Source organism: Salmo salar, chromosome 26, assembly GCF_965601325.2.
Source record: "Salmo salar chromosome 26, fSalSal1, whole genome shotgun sequence".
Classification (NCBI taxonomy): domain Eukaryota; kingdom Metazoa; phylum Chordata; class Actinopteri; order Salmoniformes; family Salmonidae; genus Salmo; species Salmo salar.
In genome coordinates this window covers 910,001-929,797 of record NC_138316.1, presented here as the reverse complement: position 1 = coordinate 929,797, position 19,797 = coordinate 910,001, and the positions used below count along the sequence as shown (strand labels likewise).

Below are 19,797 nucleotides of genomic sequence, written 5' to 3'. Positions count from 1 at the left end.
TTCCCGGTGTTCCCTGTTTGTCTGTTGCCAGTTCGTCTTGTCAAGTCAAACAGCGTGTTGTTTTCCTGTTTTTTTTCTTATTGCTCTTTTGCTAGTCCTCCGGGATTTGACCCTTGCCTGCTTTGACTCTGAACCCGCCTGCCTGACCATACTGCCTGCCCTGACCTCGAGCGTGCCTGCCACTCTGTACCTCCTAGACTCTGACCTTGTTTATGATCTTTTGCCTGTCCACGACCATTCTCTTGCCTGAACCTTGGATTATAATAAATATCAGAGACTCGAACCATCTGCCTCCTGTGTCTCTATCTGGGTCTCGCCCTGTGCCCTTATAGTTTCAGTGCTAAAAACTGTTTTGGTTTAGATAAAGACCTTAGTTCAGATGATTTTAAATAATCCAAACTACAGTCATCTGATACAACACAGTTTTTAGCCAGACCAAACCCTGTAGATGAGAAAGTTTTATGAGTATGCCACAGGAGTCAAATGGTATCACAATCGGATCCCTCTGAAAGATGAAAATGGCTATACCATCAGTCAAAATAGGGTTTAGCGGTATCTCTGGGTTAGGGAGATTTGTTTTTGATAATTTAGACTATGCAATGAGACATAACCCATGTAGGCAGCAATTAAAACCATTTGTACAAAAATACCCATTTTAACCACTGAATCCAACAATTCACACAAACATTTTTAAATATACTGAGTCTTTTGAAACCTTCAATTCCCTAAAAATGTTCAGCTGTAGCCTACAGGTCTAGTAGAGATAGAAACCATGTGTGCCTGAGCGTTGTTGCCTTAGAACGGCCAGCGATTTCGACAGCTGCTGCAGGAATGTACTGACAGGGATTTTGCCCACTGTGTGTGTCCCGGCCAATCACCGGTGGCTAGTCCACCTGGTGGGGTATCCTGGGCTAGCAAGCCCAGTGCATCTAGACATTATGTCACAGAGCCTGTTGTTTAATGACAACTCTCTCAGCCTATAACGGTTTTGCTTAGTAATAAAAACTTGTAACACTTGAAATAAACAAAGTGTGACACAACACACTCAGCGAAACTGCCCTGTCGCCATCTTGATTCCATCCGATCCGACAATGTAGCACTATGAGTTGTGATAGAAAGTTACAAAAAACAGATCTTGCTACCATGGAAAGAAAAATACCTGTCTATTTGTGGAAAAAATCACCCTGATTTAACTCTTTAGTCATATCCCAGTTTACCTATTTGCTTATGGTCTTGTCTACACCTAGCGACCTGTTTTTTTTATTTATTATATGAACAAAAAATATTCCATTTTTTTTGGAATCGCAATCCAGACAAAATTAAAAGTGCCTATTTATATAATGAATATGAATTCGGAGAGCAGAAATGATTAAATATTAATGCACTAGACCTCTCACTAAAGGAGTCAGTCATACAAAAGTTGTACTTAAATTAAAACTGCTTCTCTAGCAAATTAGTAAGTTTGTCTCAACCCATGTTCAAGAATGGCCTTGCAATTTCAGTTTAATCCATCAGAAAAGACAGAACAAATAATACAACAAATATTGTGGCTAAACTCAAATATCCTAATTGATAAAAAATATTATTTTTCAATAAAATGTTTTTAAAAAGTATAATCTTTGTAAATTATATCACGAATAGGACTGGTGGAATTATGTCACACACCAGCCTCAGAAGTCCTCAACTGGCAGCTTCATTAAATATTACCCGCAAAACACCCGTCTCAACGTCTACAGTGAAGAGGCGACTCCGGGATGCTGGTCTTCTAGGCAGAGTTGCAAAGAAAAAGCCATATCTCAGACTGGCCAATAAAAATAAAAGATTAAGATGGGCAGAAGAACACAGACACTGGACAGAGGAACTCTGCCTAGAAGGCCAGCATCCCGGAGTTGCCCCTTCACTGTTGACATTGAGACTGGTGTTTTGCGGATACTATTTAACGAAGCTCTCAGTTGAGGACTTGTGAGGCGTCTGTTTCTCAAACTAGACACTCAAATGTACTTGTCCTCTTGCTCAGTTGTGCACCGGGGCCTCCCACTCCTCTTTTCTGGTTAGAGCCAGTTTGCACTGTTCTGTGAAGGGAGTAGTTCACAGCGTTGTACGAGATCTTCAGTTTCTTGGCAATTTCTCGCATGGAATAGCCTTCATTTCTCAGAACGAGAATAGACTGACGAGTTTCAGAAGTTTTTTGTTTCTGGCCATTTTGAGCCTGTAATCTAACCCACAAATGCTGATGGTCCAGATACTCACCTAGTCTAAAGAAGGACAGTTTTATTGCTCCTTTAATCAGGACATCAGTTTTCAGCTGTGGTAACATAATTGCAAAAGGGTTTTCTAATGATCAATTAGCCTTGAAAATTATAAACTTGGATTAGCTAACATGCTGACCACACCGCTCGTGTCGCGTGCTTGAGCGTTGCAAAATAAATTTCAACATACCTGTTATTCAATTATTGCACCCACACTGCTTGCGCATGCCAATGAGCGTCTGCGTTGCCAAGCGTTAAAATAGAAGTCACTTCTATTTGTGACGCTGAACGCAGTGCAAGTCTTGCCTCTACCATCTCTTTATAGAAGCAGATACCCACGTGCCATCTCCTCATTGGTTATACCCACATGGGTGATTAAAAGATGAACTGAGTTCAGTCGGTCGTCGTGGTAACTGAAAGTTAGATGCCAATCGCCATAGAATGTCCAAATAAGAAAAAGCCTGGAAGGAGGAGAGATGACCAGAAATGATTCGGTTGACCGTTTTATGTGTGAATTAATTGTCGGAGTAGAGGACCTTGTGCATTTCAGGTAAAATAACAACTCAACGTTTATATCCCAGGACAAATTATCTACCAACAGCAAGCTAGCTAAATAGGACATATTAGCTAGCAACTGAAAGTGACCTAGCTAAATTGCCATAAATGTTTAATGATTTTCGACCTGTCCCCAAATTAATATAATTGGTTCAGAGTTTGTTTTGATATTTTAACCTGCGTGTCGTGATCGCGTTTGGTCTGGGGGGCCAAAATCAATTTGCGCACAATGGCGCATGCATGTGGCCGGTTCGGTGTTACACAACCTGCCATTGGAACAAAGGAGTGATGGTTGCTGATAATGGGTCTTTGTACGCCTATGTAGATATTCCATAAAAAATCTGCCGTTTCCAGCTACAATGGTCGTTTACAACATTAACAATGCCTACACTGTATTTCTGATCAATTTTATGTTATTTTAATGGACAAAAAAAATTGCTTTTCTTTCAAAAACAAGGAAATGTCTAAGTGACCCCAAACTTTTGAACAGTAGTGTAGGTTCAGAACTTTTGTGAAACAGCACAGTTAAAAATATATGGCAAATAGAAATCAAACTGGATGGACACCAAAAATAGATGGGAGAGGTTGAGGATAGAGGACTAAAAACAAACAAAATATAGCCACAGTAAAATAGATTGTGTCTGTAAAATATATATATAGTACGTATAAGCTGAAAGTAGAAGCCTAAGTGTTGCTGTTCATTAGTTTACTTGAATTAGGGGAAGGGTGGTATGGTTAGTGGAAAATAATGAAGGAAAATATTTTTTTTAAAGATATGTATATGTGTTGAGATAATGCCAAGAGTGTGCAAAGCTGTCAAGGCAAAGGGTGGCTGGCTATTATTCTACAATGTAGAAAATAGTCAAAATAAGGAAGAAACCCTGGAATGAGTAGATGAGTCCAAACTTTTGACTGGTACTGTACTTGCTCTCTTACTTATTTTTCTCTGCCTTTCTCATGTTCTAACTCTCTCTTTTTGTGTTCCTTTCTTTCCCCCAAGGTATGCAGTGAATCTGACTGTAACTGTGAGTTTAAACATGGCTACATGAAAAAGAAGAAATCCATGAACCTGTAAGTCCTGAAAAAATGTGGACATTGGAAAAAAATCTCCAGCGGTCTTGACAGCATAATAGAAGAACTATACTGAATGATATGCCTATGTTTTGTCCATAGGACATATCAAATATACCCAGATATGACACTGACACATGAGTGTCAAACAATTTTACCAGTAGGACATTTACGAGTCACTGCTGCCGTAGCTAAAGCCCTAAAGCCAATGTGGCCGACTGTGTTACTTTTTTATATGTCACTGGTTGCATCTCAAATGGCATCCCAAATGGAACCCAATTCCCTACTTTTGACCAGGATCCATCAGGACAAAAATATTTGTATATGTTTAAACAGCATATTTTTTGTTGGTTTTTCATTCAAATTATAAGAACATTTCATAAAATTCCACGTGGATTCACAGCAATGGTTTGGGTGTCACGGTGTGTCCCTTTCAGATGGTTACACATTGCACCAGTACTACCATTACTGTACCTCAATTCCCCCTCGCCAGGTTTGCATTTCGTTCTCATTTAACTTCTCAAAGTATTGCCTTACAGCACTTTGCTGCTCTCGCTTGCCTATTTCTGCAATTTTCCAACTGTTAATGACGATGACGTAGTGGTGGAGAGTGACTCCCGGTGCCGACTCCCGTTTTTTGTGTCAAGATGGCGGAATCGACTCCTAAGATTCAGTATTTCTGGAACAGAAGAGACTGAATAGTTGTCATACTTCCAAGAACACAAACACTCGCATCTTTCATAGCGAGTTAGCGAGGGACGGAGAGAGACGGGAGGGTCGGCCACTAGGCAGACAGAGTAAGAACCGTGCACTAGGCCTATCTATCTGCAATCAAAAGATGTATCTTGCAATGGAATGCTGTGTCTTGGCTTGCAATGTCTCACAACTTCAGTAAAGCAGGGCCTATGATCAATGAATAGGCTAGGATATTCTACACACAACATTTTACATTTTAGTCTTATCCAGAGCAACTTCAAATTAGTACATTCATTTTAAGATGGGTAGGTAAGACAACACATCACAATCGTACTAAGTACATTTTCCCTCAACAAAGTATTTATCAGCCAAGTCAGTGCTAGTGGGAAAAGAGAAGTGTATTTATTTGTTTTGTGGGGAAGGGTGCACTGTGAGTTATTTAAGATGCTTTTCAAAGAGACAGGGTTTCAGACGTTTTTGAAAGATGGGCAGGGACTCCACCATTGGGGTGCCAGGACAGAGAACAGCTTTGACAGGGCTGTGCTGGAGTTGCTCTCCCGTAGGGGTGGGAAAGCCAAGAGACCAGAGGTGGCGGAACGGAGTGCTCGGGTTGGGATGTAGGGTTTGAACATAGCCTGAAGGTAAGGAGGGGCTGTTCCCCTTGCTTCTCTGTAGGCAAGCACCACAAAAATGCTGGATTAAAAAACAGAACGTTAGGTTATTTTTTACACAGCCAATTGCATCACTTATTTGGGTAATTTAGCTACGGTCTACTGTGTCAGATCAGTTGGTTATTTTTGGCCACCTATGAAAGTAAATGTCATTCCGCTTCATCTGTTCTGTTGTATTGTCAACACATGTTAAGGTTGAACACTGAATCTTTTGTAGCTTAATAAGGTTTATGCAAATTTAGTTCCCTATGCGTATCCCAAGGTTGAGATAGTGTCAAGGGAATTATTTTATCCCCATGATAATAATTAACAATCAATAAGCCTTGACTAATTCCCAAGGGTTGTAAGACACTGGGTAAAGAATAATTAGGCAAGGACTCAGCTTTCTGCAAAAGGTCTGTACAGTTTATTCAGAGAACGTTCTGAGGTCCAAATAACAAAGACATTCATTTTATGCTAACTCCCCGCTTATGCACATACCTCCACACAAACAGTAGATGTCCTATGCACACCCATACACCCGAACAGTAGGTGAATAGTATCCCTCCCCGGACTTCCCACCACTGTTAATCACTATCCAGCGCTGCCTGTTCCTTTCCCTCGAGATTAGGAGAACCTTGAAGGCTACTCCCTGTCTCTTCACACACACATGTCTACTGTTCCCTTAGGCCCACTAATCTCTCTCTCACACACACACACACACACACACACACACACACCACACACACACACACACACACACACACACACACACACACACACACACACACACACACACACACACACACACACACACACACACACACACACACACATACACACACACACACACACATATTTCTCTCCCTTCCGGGTCTCTACTAGACCTTCTGGGACCAACGTTCAGTACTTTAATTATTCATTACCCATGCTACATAACTACTAATTGGTTACGTGACAGGGTCGGATTCTTTATTCATTTACCTTTATTATATAATTCTCTTATCAGATAGTTACCACTTTATGATATGTGACCCGATTCAGGAAACTAGGCGTATGTCGCAAGCCATGACTTCACAAGAGAGCTTTTTGAATGTAAAGCATTTTTTTAAATCAAAATGCATTTTTTGGCAGAAATGCCACCCCTACTAGGCCACGCCTCCAGTCTTCTGATCTGACCCTGTAGATAGCTCAATAACCCAGCATCAACAGCCAAACTTAAAGAAATCAATAGGCCAAAATAACCCAACGTGTGTTCTGTCCAATATTTACCCAAACTGGGTTGTTTTTAATGCAGCATTTTTTTCAGTGCACACCGCTTCGTACTCTCTGGATGTTGTAGAGCGTGAACCTGCAAGAGCGAGTCAGTGCTTTGATGTTTACAGAGAACAAAAGGCTGTTGTCCAGGGTCACGCCAAGATTCTTTGCACTTTGGGAGGGGGACACTGTGGAGTTGTCAACCGTGATGGAGAGGTCGTAGAGCGAGCAGGCCTTCCCTGGGAGGTTGATCTTGAGGTGGTGGGCCGACATTCAAGCTGAGATGTCTGCCATGCACACAGAGATGTATGTCGCCACCTGGGTGTCAGAAGGGGGGAAGAGTAGTTGAGTGTCATCCGCATAGCAATGACAGGAGAGACCATGTGACGTTTTGACTGAGCCGAGTGACTAGAGATAAAAGTGGCCTAGAACCTTTGCCCCGAGGGACACCAGTAGTGAGAGCACCCGGTGCAGACACAGATCCGCTCCACGCCACCTAGTAAGAGCGACCTGCCTGGTAGGATTGTGCAGAGCCTGAGACACCCAACCCTGAGAGGGTGGAAAAGAGGATCTGATGGTTCACGGTGTCAAAAGCAGCGGATAGATTTAAGAGGATGAGAACAGAGGAGAGAGAGTCTGCTTTAGCAGAGCGGAGCGCCACTATGACACAGAGGAAAGCGATCTCAGTTGAGTGAGTCGCCTTGAAGCCTGACTGGGTAGGGTCAAGAAGATCATTCTGAGAGAGATAATGATAGAGTTGGTCAGAGACTACACACTCATGTGTTTTGGAAAGGAAAGAAAGAAGGGATACCGGTCTGTAGTTTTTGACATCAGCGGGGTTGAGTGTTGGTTTCCTGAGGAGGGGAGTGACTCTGGCCTTCTTGAAGTCAGAGGACGCAGCCAGCGGTCAGGGATGAGTTGATGAGGGAAGTGAGGAATGGGAGAAAGTCTCCAGAGATGGTCTGGAGATGGGAGGAGAGGATGGGTTCAAGTGGGCAGGTTGTTGGGCCGGTGGACATCACTAGTCACAGGATTTCATCTGGAGAAAGAGGTCAAGCCATAAGGTCAAGCCAGTCTGTGTGAGTGGGACCAGTTTATGAGTGAATGATGAGCGGATGTCGTCAACCTTTTTTTCAAAGTGGTTAACAAAGTCGTCCACGGAGAGGGAGGAGGTGGAGGAATAAGGAGGGAGGATAAAGTGGAGAAGATTTTCCCATGGTTGGAGGCAGAAGCTTAAAATGTAGAGTGATAGAAAGTGGCCTTGTCAGCGGATACAGAGGAAGAGAAGGTACAGATGTGGGATTGTAACTTGATCACTTTTGTCGCAGAGAATTTTCCTGCTGCATCAGGAAATTCAAATGAGCCTTGTGAATCTCTGAAAATGAGCAGTTCTCCTTCTCTCCATGTAGGGGAAGTCGAGTCACTGTGATCACGGCTTGCTGTCGAGTAATATTCTCTCTTCAGTGTGCACATATAGTCCTACCGTGTTGGTGTGGGTTTGATTCCAGCCAACACCCATCTGGCACAAATAACTCAATCTCCCCCGATTTACTTAAGTTACACATTTCAAATATGGCCAGTCCAGGATATTTTACCCACAATCACTTTTGGATAAGATAAATAGGAAACAAATAAAATAATATCTATAGGCTTCATCAACATTAGTTTCCATTCATACAAAGTGTTGGATAAATTGCCACAGTAGATTTGGCATGGTAAACAAGGAAATATTTTTTTATATTGTACGGCCCTTAGTCTTATCAAAAAGGGCTAAATTGTTCCAATGGCAACACCTAGGTAACACCGAGATCATCTTTTAGAGAGCTGTAATGAGGTAACCAATAATGGTTGCAATTGTGATCAGCTGTGGGGGTGAATTTAGCGCGTATTGATGGTTTAACGAGACATCAGCTGGCAATAATTTAATCTAGTGCCATCGATGGTTGCAATAAACCCTATGTTAGTTGATTATATTCCAATAGGCTACCCGATAGCCTAGCCATGCAATAATTTGATTTCGGCCATCAGTTGATTGACAGATGTAGGCCTACTGTAGAACGATAAACTTTCCTCCAGTGTGGATGCTCACCCAAGTTTTATAGTTATGTGACAGTGACTGCATGGAATTCAAATGAGGAGATAGACAGGTGATAGAGGGACTAACCCTTTCCTAACCTTAACCTAATTCTCCATACCTGCCACGTTAATTCTGCTAAAACTGCTGCGTAAATTCTCCTAACCTGCTACGAAAAGTCACTTTTGCTAGTCAGACCTGCCCTGAGAACAGTCTTGGTTTCCACTAATGCAATACAGCTTCGCACTGGCTTGCCTACTCTTTCTCTTTGCTAATGAAGCGAGTGTGTGTTCAATCTTCGCTCTGTCCATCCACTTTTTGGCAATGACATGGATTAACCCAGAGGACACTGCTACTCCAGCTGCTATCTCTTCATCTGACTATGTGTGCTCTCATTATCTGAGAGCATCTGGTCATCACGGTGGTGGCACAGGGCTACTCATTTTTTCCTTAGTGAAGATTTTCTCTTTAACCTCTTACATCTAGACGTTCCGCTAGCGGAACACCTGCTCCAATATCCAATGATAGGCGTGGCGCGAATGACAAATTCCTCAAAAATACAAAAACTTCCATTTTTCAAACATATGACTATTTCACAGCATTTTAAAGACAAGACTCTCCTTTATCTAACCACACTGTCCGATTTCAAAAAGGCTTTACAGCGAAAGCAAAACATTAGATTATGTCAGGAGAGAACCCAGCCAGAAATAATCAGACACCCATTTTTCAAGCTAGCATATAATGTCACAAAAACCCAGAAGACAGCTAAATGCAGCACTAACCTTTGATGATCTTCATCAGATGACACACCTAGGACATTATGTTATACAATACATGCATGTTTTGTTCAATCAAGTTCATATTTATATCAAAAAACAGCTTTTTACATTAGCATGTGACGTTCAGAACTAGCATACCCCCCGCAAACTTCCGGGGAATTTACTAACAATTTACTAAATTACTCACGATAAACGTTCACAAAAAGCATAACAATTATTTAAAGAATTATAGATACAGAACTCCTCTATGCACTCGATATGTCCGATTTTAAAATAGCTTTTTGGTGAAAGCACATTTTGCAATATTCTAAGTACATAGCCCAGCCATCACGGGCTAGCTATTTAGACACCCGGCAAGTTTAGCCTTCACCAAAATCAGATTTACTATAACAAAAATGTTATTACCTTTGTTGTCTTCGTCAGAATGACCTCCCAGGACTGCTACTTCAATAACAAATGTTGGTTTGGTCCCAAATAATCCATCGTTATATCCAAATAGCGGCGTTTTGTTCGTGCGTTCCAGAAACTATCCGAAATGGTAAATCAGGGTCGTGCGCATGACGCAATTCGTGACAAAAAAATTCTAAATATTCCATTACCGTACTTCGAAGCATGTCAACCGCTATTTAAAATCAATTTTTATGCAATTTATCTCGTAAAAAAACGATAATATTCCGACCGGGAATCTCCTTTTCGGCAAACAGAGGAAAAATCACAAAGACGGGGGCGGCCAGGGCACGCGCCTAAGCCCACAGTCCCTTGATCGGCCACTTGACAAAGGCGATAATGTGTTTCAGCCTGGGGCTGGGATGACGACATTCTGTTTTTTCCCGGGCTCTGAGAGCCTATGGAAGACGTAGGAAGTGTCATGTTAGAGCAGAGATCCTTTGTAATTGAATGAGATGGCAAAGAAGTTCAAGAAATGGTCAGACAGGCCACTTCCTGTAAAGGAATCTCTCAGGTTCTGACCTGCCATTTGAGTTCTGTTATACTCACAGACACCATTCAAACAGTTTTAGAAACTTTGGAGTGTTTTCTATCCAAAGCCAATGATTATATGCATATTCTAGTTACCGGGCAGGAGTAGTAACCAGATTAAATCGGGTACGTTTTTTATCCAGCCGTGAAAATACTGCCCCCTAGCCATAACAGGTTAAGGTTAGCTAAAATGCTAAAATAGTCCCAGGCCTGCCCCGAAAACTGTCTTGGTTTCCACTAATGCTATGCTGCCAGCACAATGGAGAGAGGGGGGCAGGCAGAAAGTACTGTGGTGTGCATATGTCTTGGTAATCAGTATCTCTTGTCTTGCATGCTTTGCAAATTCACCAAAGTATGTCACAACTTTTCCCCCCATCTTTTCATATTGAAATGGACAGCTGCAAGACAGGGAGATCGGCTGACATGACGAATTGTGGGTGCTATCCTGTTTGACCTCCTCTGTTCTTCAGCAGATGCAGACTCAATCACAATCATTACCAAATGTTGCTATGCTCAAATGTTTCTATCATGATATAACTACTCTCATTTTCATTCCCATAATTATTATTGATTTACCTAGAATGTTGTTGTTTCATCCAAACCTTTTTCATTTTCTTCAAGCTGGTTATTTAGCAGCATCATAGAATCTCCTTGCTAGCTCGACTCTATGGGTTATACTCATAATATACTCATTATACTCATAATAAAAAAATGTTTTCCACAGGGCCAAGGACATGAAAAATCGCTTGACTTTCTTGAGGAAGAACGATTTCCATAGCAGCAACCCAACAAACGGGCTGGAGAAAGTCCTGAAGTCAGTCAAGTAAGAGCCTCCTTGTAAAGAACACTCCGGATATGAGTTTCCCCTAGTTAAAGATCTAGGACCAGCTTCCCCTCCCCCAATCCTATCCTTAACCGCTAGAGGATACAACCCCGCAAAAGGGATTGGTTGGATAACAACCAGTGAGATAGCACGGCGCGAAATTCAAAACAAAATAATCTCAAAATTAAAATTCAAGTATTATACGGCATTTTAAAGATACTCTGCTCGTTAATCCAATCACATTGTCCGATTTCAAAAAGGCTTTACGGTGAAAGCAAAACATTAGATTATTTTTGCATAGCACCTTAGCAAAAAAAAGCAATTTTCCAAGCATGGATAGCCATCACAAAACCAGATATACAGCTAACCTTTGACAATCTTCATCAGATGACACTCCTAGGACATCATGTTAGACAATACATGCATTTTCTGTTCGATCAAGTTTATATTTATATCCAAAAACCCAATTTTTACATTGGCGCGTGACGTTCAGAAAATGTTTTCTCCCCATAACTCCTTGTGAATAGGCACATTTAATTTACAGAAGAACTCATAAACGTTGACAAAATGTATAACAATTATTTAAAGAATTAGACATAATCTACTCCTTTATGCAACCACTTTGTCAGATTTCAAAATAACTTTACGGAAAAAGCACATTGTTGAATATTCTGAGTACAGAACTTAGCCTTCAATGCTAAGCTATTCAGTTAGCCTACAACCACAGCGTCGACAAATCTCAAAAAATATGTTCGAAATATTTACTTACCTTCGCTGATCTTCGGCGGAATGCACTCGGATGGGCACCCACTTCCACAAGAAATGTTCATTTGTTCTGCAAAGTCCATAATTTCTGTCCAAATACGTCCGTTTTGTTGACCCATCCAGAACACTTTACAATGCCATGTGGCGTGGACGCAAATCCATAGACGAAATGTTCAAAGTTCCATTACCGTTTGTAGAAACACGTCAAACGATGTTTACAATCAATCCTTTAGGGTATTTTTTAACCTCTCTAGGGCCGGCGGGACGAAATCGTCCCACCTACGTAACAGCCAGTGGAATCCTGTGGCGCGGTATTCAAATACCTTAGAAATGCTATTACTTCAATTTCTCAAACATATGACTATTTTACAGCATTTTAAAGACAAGACTCTCGTTAATCTAACCACACTGTCCGATTTCAAAAAGGCTTTACAACGAAAGCAAAACATTAGATTATGTCAGCAGAGTACCCAGCCAGAAATAATCAGACACCCATTTTTCAAGCTAGCATATAATGTCACAAAAACCCAGAAGACAGCTAAATGCAGCACTAACCTTTGATGATCTTCATCAGATGACACACCTAGGACATTATGTTATACAATACATGCATGTTTTGTTCAATCAAGTTCATATTTATATCAAAAACCAGCTTTTTACATTAGCATGTGACGTTCAGAACTAGCATACTAGCAAACTTCCGGTGAATTTACTACAAATTTACTAAATTACTCACGATAAACGTTCACAAAAAGCATAACAATTATTTTAAGAATTATAGATACAGAACTCCTCTATGCACTCGATATGTCCGATTTTAAAATAGCTTTTCGGTGAAAGCACATTTTGCAATATTCTCAGTAGATAGCCCGGCATCACAGGGCTAGCTATTTAGACACCCAGCAAGTTTAGCACTCACCAAAGTCAGATTTACTATAAGAAAAATATTATTACCTTTGGTGTTCTTCGTCAGAATGCACTCCCAGGACTTCTACTTCAATAACAAATGTTGGTTTGGTGCCAAATAATCCATTGTTATATCCAAACAGCGGTGTTTTGTTCGTGCGTTCAAGACACTATCCGAAAGGGTAAAGAAGGGTGACGAGCACGGCGCATTTCGTGACAAAAAAATTCTAAATATACCATTACCGTACTTCGAAGCATGTCAACCGCTGTTTAAAATCAATTTTTATGCAATTTTTCTCGTAAAAAAGCGATAATATTCCGACCAGAAATCTGCGTTTAGTCAAAAAGAGGAAAGAAAATAAAGCACGGGGTCGACTCGTGCACGCGCCTAAGCCCATTGTCCTCTGATCGGCCACTTGCCAAAAGCGTAAATGTGTTTCAGCCTGGGGCTGCCTCGATATCATTCAGCTTTTTCCCGGGCTCTGAGAGCCTATGGGAGCCGTAGGAAGTGTCACGTTACAGCAAAGATCCTCAGTCTTCAATAAAAAGAGCCAAGATGAACAACAACTTGTCAGACAGGCCACTTCCTGTTCAGAATCTTCTCAGGTTTTTGCCTGCCATATGAGTTCTGTTATACTCACAGACACCATTCAAACAGTTTTAGAAACTTTAGGGTGTTTTCTATCCAAAGCCAATAATTATATGCATATTCTAGTTACTGGGCAGGAGTAGTAACCAGATTAAATCGGGTACGTTTTTTTATCCGGCCGTGTCAATACTGCCCCCTACCCCCAACAGGTTAACGTAAAATTGCGATAATTTTACAACCGGGCAATAGGTATTCATCCCAGAAGAAAAATAAAAAACAACGAAGTCACGTGCATGCGCGTCATAAGACACCTGTCCTCAGACTGGCCAGTGATTGACTGAGCCACAATTTTCTGCCCGGTAACAGGTGACGGATGAAACCAGTTCCTAAAGATTGTTGACAGCCAATGGAAGAGTTAGGAGGTGCAACGTAAACCCTATGTCACTGTAGTTTTTCAAGGGATTCAAAAGAAAAGATACATTTCTAATTTCTCCCACTTCCTGATTCAATATTTCTCAGGTTTTTTGCCTACCATATGAGTTCTGTTATACTCACAGACACCATTCAAACAGTTTTAGAAACTTTAGAGTGTTTTCTATCCAAATCTACTAATAATATGCATATTCTATTTTCTGGGCCAGAGTAATAACCTGTTTAAATTGGGTACGTTTTTCATCCGGCCGTGAAAATACTGCCCCCTAGCCCCAACAGGTTTTAACCATTAGTGGTGGACCCAAGATCATCGTCTAGGGGCAACTTCACCCTACACTGTAAAGCACACTCCTTCCACTGGTGCATCCCAAGACCTCAGAAGAGGATACTGTAACTCAAACTGACTTCATACACTAGTCATTTGAAAAGCATTACAATAACAAACCAAAACCTGTCGTTCAGTTTGTGATCAGCATGTCATGTTTTTGCATTGAGAGAGCAGTTACTGTTACCGTTTTCCTCAATCACCTCAACTTCGAGCTGCTCACAGTAGGAAATACTTTTAATCATAGTCAGAGTATAATGATAAACACTTACAGTACCAGAGGCACAGTGTGAGAGAAGGTTATTTTCTTTGAAAAGCTCACACACAATAAGAAACGTGATGTATTAGTCCTTTGTCGTTCTGTGCTGTCATTTTTAGGCCATCGCCAGAGGAGGCCCTGAAGTGGGGGGAATGCTTTGATTCGCTGCTGGCTCACAAATGTACGTTTTTCAATGCACAAAGATCCTAATGTCTTTATTTATTTTTTAGTTAAAGGTGCTACACATAGTATTTTTTATTTATTTTTCATTGTAATTTCAGAAAATGTCCATAATGTATTTGCCGTTAATAGTGGAATGATAGTATTTCACAGTATTACTTCCCCGCCAGTGTTGCGATTGGCTGTGATATTTGCCTGTTGATTTCTCCCGCCAGAGCGGCATCTGTTGTCACAAAGGGAAAGACGTTCTGACTTTTGTGGCTGTGTTATCTGGTGGCAATAGCTCTGTCATTTCCTGGTGGAAAAATTCTACACTGATTTTACAGCGATTTAGATGGTACAATGATTCCCTACACTATTCAGTGCTTGTTTTCTCACATAAACTGAAATTGAGCGAACAGTGTAGAATTTTAGCAAGCAGAAAATGAGAGAGTTCCACTAGATAACACAGCCACAAAGTCAGAACCGCTTTCCCATTTTGGCAACAGATGCCTGTCATCAATAGACGAATATCACAGGTTTTGTTGTGGAATTGTTAGACATTACCTGTTAGATACTGCTGCACTGTCAGATCTAGAAGCATAAGCATTTCACTACACTCGCAATAACATCTGCTAACCATGTGTATGTGACCAATCAAATTTGATTTGATTACAAAACTAAGTATTACTGTGAAACACTATCATCCCACTATTAGTGCCAGATACGTTATGGACATTTTCTGAAATGACAATGCAAAAATAAATGTGCATCACCTTTAACTTTTGTTTAGGTAATGTATATTTTCCAAGGGAGCCATGCAAAAAATACATTGGTCTCAAAATGACTGTGTAAATGAATGAATTTGACCATTTTAAAATATACAATTGCAATGTGAATACAGCAAGCATAAGAACACAGTCAACAGACTTATTTCCATTGTGCTCCTGTATGCTGATACATCTAAAAACACAACATTTTGATATATACTATTTAATAACACAATATTTAATACAAAAACACTATAAAATATGATATATTGTCTTGGACAGATGGAGTGGCAGTCTTCCAAAGGTTCCTGCAGACAGAGTACAGTGAGGAGAACTTGGACTTCTGGTTGGCCTGTGAGAAGTACAGAAAAATCAAATCCCAGTTCAAAATGGCCTCCCGAGCAAAACAAATCTTCTCAGAATACATGTCCATACAGTCCTGTAAAGAGGTAAAGCCAATACACAGTACACACACCATGGTTCATCTTTAGAGTAATACTTTAGTGATGATGCTACTATTTGAGCAGTTTGAGTTTTTGTGAGGAAGAGTGTTACAGATAAGATCTTTTGTTCTTATTTATACCATTTAGAGATACAAAATGGAGTAGGGTGAAGTTGCCCCTAGGTGCTGATTTTGGGTCAGATATATATATATATATATATATATATACTGCTCAAAAAAATAAAGGGAACACTTAAACAACACATCCTAGATCTGAATGAAAGAAATAATCTTATTAAATACTTTTTTCTTTACATAGTTGAATGTGCTGACAACAAAATCACACAAAAATAATCAATGGAAATCCAATTTATCAACCCATGGAGGTCTGGATTTGGAGTCACACTCAAAATTAAAGTGGAAAACCACACTACAGGCTGATCCAACTTTGATGTAATGTCCTTAAAACAAGTCAGAATGAGGCTCAGTAGTGTGTGTGGCCTCCACGTGCCTGTATGACCTCCCTACAACGCCTGGGCATGCTCCTGATGAGGTGGCGGATGGTCTCCTGAGAGATCTCCTCCCAGACCTGGACGAAAGCATCCGCCAACTCCTGGACAGTCTGTGGTGCAACGTGGCGTTGGTGGATGGAGCGAGACATGATGTCCCAGATGTGCTCAATTGGATTCAGGTCTGGGGAATGGGCGGGCCAGTCCATAGCATCAATGCCTTCCTCTTGCAGGAACTGCTGACACACTCCAGCCACATGAAGTCTAGCATTGTCTTGTATTAGGAGGAACCCAGGGCCAACCGCACCAGCATATGGTCTCACAAGGGGTCTGAGGATCTCATCTCGGTACCTAATGGCAGTCAGGCTACCTCTGGCGAGCACATGGAGGGCTGTGCGGCCCCCCAAAGAAATGCCACCCCACACCATGACTGACCCACCGCCAAACCGGTCATGCTGGAGGATGTTGCAGGCAGCAGAACGTTCTCCACGGCGTCTCCAGACTCTGTCACGTCTGTCACGTGCTCAGTGTGAACCTGCTTTCATCTGTGAAGAGCACAGGGCGCCAGTGGCGAATTTGCCAATCTTGGTGTTCTCTGGCAAATTCCAAACGTCCTGCACGGTGTTGGGCTGTAAGCGCAACCCCCACCTGTGGACGTCGGGCCCTCATACCACCCTCATGGAGTCTGTTTCTGACCGTTTGAGCAGACACATGCACATTTGTGGCCTGCTGGAGGTCATTTTGCAGGGCTCTCGCAGTGCTTCTCCTGCTCCTCCTTGCACAAAGGCGGAGGTAGCGGTCCTGCTGCTGGGTTGTTGCCCTCCTACGGCCTCCTCCACGTCTCCTGATGTACTGGCCTGTCTCCTGGTAGCGCCTCCATGCTCTGGACACTACGCTGACAGACACAGAAAACCTTCTTGCCACAGCTCGCATTGATGTGCCATCCTGGATGAGCTGCACTACCTGAGCCACTTGTGTGGGTTGTAGACTCCGTCTCATGCTACCACTAGAGTGAAAGCACCGCCAGCATTCAAAAGTGACCAAAACATCAGCCAGGAAGCATAGGAACTGAGAAGTGGTCTGTGGTCCCCACCTGCAGAACCACTCCTTTATTGGGGGTGTCTTGCTAATTGCCTATAATTTCCACCTGTTGTCTATTCCATTTGCACAACAGCATGTGAAATGTATTGTCAATCAGTGTTGCTTCCTAAGTGGACAGTTTGATTTTTTGAGCAGTGTATATATATATTCGGAGTATTCAGACCCCATGATTTTTTCCACATTTTGTTACGTTACAGCCTTATTCTAAAATTGATTGAATAGTTTTTTCTACACATCTTACCACATAATGACAAAGCAAAAACAGGTTTTTAGAAATTTTTGCTAAGTTATTAAAAATAAATAGCTGAAACATCACATTTACATAAGTATTCAGACCCTTTACTCAGTACATTGTTGAAGCACCTTTGGCAGCGATTACAGCCTCGAGTCTTCTTGGCACTCCATTGTTCTCTGCAGATTCTCTCAAGTTTTTTTTAGGTTGGATCGGGAGCATTGCTACACAGCTATTTTTAGGTCTCTCCAGAGATGTTCGATTGGGTTCAAGTCCGGGCTCTGGCTGGGCCACTCAAGGGCATTCAGAGACTTGTCCCGAAGCCACTCCTGTGTTGTCTAAGCTGTGTGCTGAGGGTCATTTCCTGTTGGAAGGTGAACTTTCGCCCAAGTCTGAGGTCCTGAGCCCTCTGGAGCAGGTTTTCATCAAGGATCTCTCTATACTTTGCTCCGTTCATCTTTCCCTCAATCCTGACTAGTCTCCTAGTCCCCTGACGCTTGGCATACACGCCAAAGAGCATACATGCCAATCTTGGTTTCATCAGACCAGAGAATCTTGTTTCTCCATGGTCTTAGAGTCTTTAGCTGCCTTCTGGCAAACTCCAAGCGGGCTGTCATGTGCCTTTTACTGAGGAGTGGCTTCTGTCTGGCCACTCTACAATAAAGGCCTGATTGGTGAAGTGCTGCAGAGATGGTCGTCTTTCTGGAAGATTCTCCCATCGCCACAGAGGAACTCTGGAGCTCTGTCAGAGTGACCATGGGGTTCTTGGTCACCTCCCTGTCACTGCCTTTCCAAAGAATGTCCAATCAATTGAAAATACCACAGGTGGACTCGAATCAAGTTGTAGATACATCTCAAGGATGATCAATGGAAGCAGGATGTACCTGAGCTCAATTTCAAGTCTAATAGCAAAGGGTCTGAATGCTTAGGTTAATAAGGTATGTGTTTTTTTTTTTTATAAATTTGCAAAAATTTATAAAAACCTGTTTTTGCTTTGTCATTGTGGGGTATTGTGAGTAGATCGAGAAAGAAAAATATTTATTTAATCCATTTTAGAATAAGGTTGTTACGTAACTAAATGTGAATAAAGTAAAGGGGTCTGAATACTTTCTGAATGCACTGTGTATATAAGCACTGTGTATACAGTACTAGTCAAAAGTTGACACACCTACTCATTCAAGGGTTTTACTTTATTTTTACTATTTTCTACATTGTAGAATAATAGTGAAGACATCAGAACTATGAAAGAGCACAAATGGTATCATGTAGTAACCAAAAAAGTGTTAAACAAATGAAAATATATTTTATGTTTGAGATTCTTCAAATAGCCACCCTTTGCCTTGATGACAGCTTTGCACACTCTTGGGATTCTCTCAACCATCTTCATGAAGTAGTCACCTGAAATGCATTTCAATTAACAGGTGTGCCTTGTAAAAAGCTAATTCGTGGAATTTCCCACAGCCGTCCCTGTGGCTCAGTTGGGAGAGCATGGTGTTTGCAACGCCAGGGTTGTGGGTTCGATTCCCACGGGGGGCCAGTACAAGAAGAAAGAAAAAAATGTATGAAATGTATGCATTCACAACTGTAAGTCGCTCTGGATAAGAGTGTCTGCTAAAATGTAAAATGTAAATTAATTTCTTTCTTTCATAATGTGTTTGAGCCAATCAGTTGTGTTGTGACAAGGTAGGGGTGGGATACAGAATATAGCCCTATTTGGTAAAAGACCAAGTCCATATTATGGCAAGAACAGATCAAATAAGCAAAGAGAAATGACAGTCCATGATTACTTTAAGACATAAAGGTCAGTTAATCTGGAAAATTTCAAGAAATGTTAAAGTTTCTTCAAGTGCAGTCACAAAAACCATCAAGCTGCAGAGGACAAATTCATTAGAGTTAACTGCACCTCAGATTGCAGCCCAAATAAATGCTTCAGAGTTCAAGTAACAGACACATCTCAACATAAACTGTGGAAGGGACTGCGTGAATCAGGCCTTCATGGTTGAAATGCTGCAAATAAACTACTACTAAAGGACACCAATAAGAAGAATAGACTTGCTTGGGCCAAGAAACACGAAAAATGGACATAAGATGGGTGGAAATCTGTCCTTTGGTCTGATGAGTCCAAATTTGATATTTTTGGTTCCAACCACCGTGTCTTTGCGAGATGTAGAGTAGG

The 19,797-nt window shown here is 41.4% G+C and overlaps 1 protein-coding gene across 1 annotated transcript in view; it reads left to right on the top strand.

Annotated features, from left to right (window-relative positions):
• Positions 1–19,797, top strand: part of rgs3b (regulator of G protein signaling 3b) — a 96,148-nt gene that overhangs the window by 61,932 nt on the left and 14,419 nt on the right. Inside the window, exons 12-15 of the mRNA XM_045708484.2 lie at positions 3,805–3,875; positions 11,034–11,132; positions 14,528–14,589; positions 15,620–15,786. Coding sequence (XP_045564440.2) covers positions 3,805–3,875; positions 11,034–11,132; positions 14,528–14,589; positions 15,620–15,786 — 399 coding nt within the window. The remainder of the gene's footprint in view (positions 1–3,804; positions 3,876–11,033; positions 11,133–14,527; positions 14,590–15,619; positions 15,787–19,797) is intronic.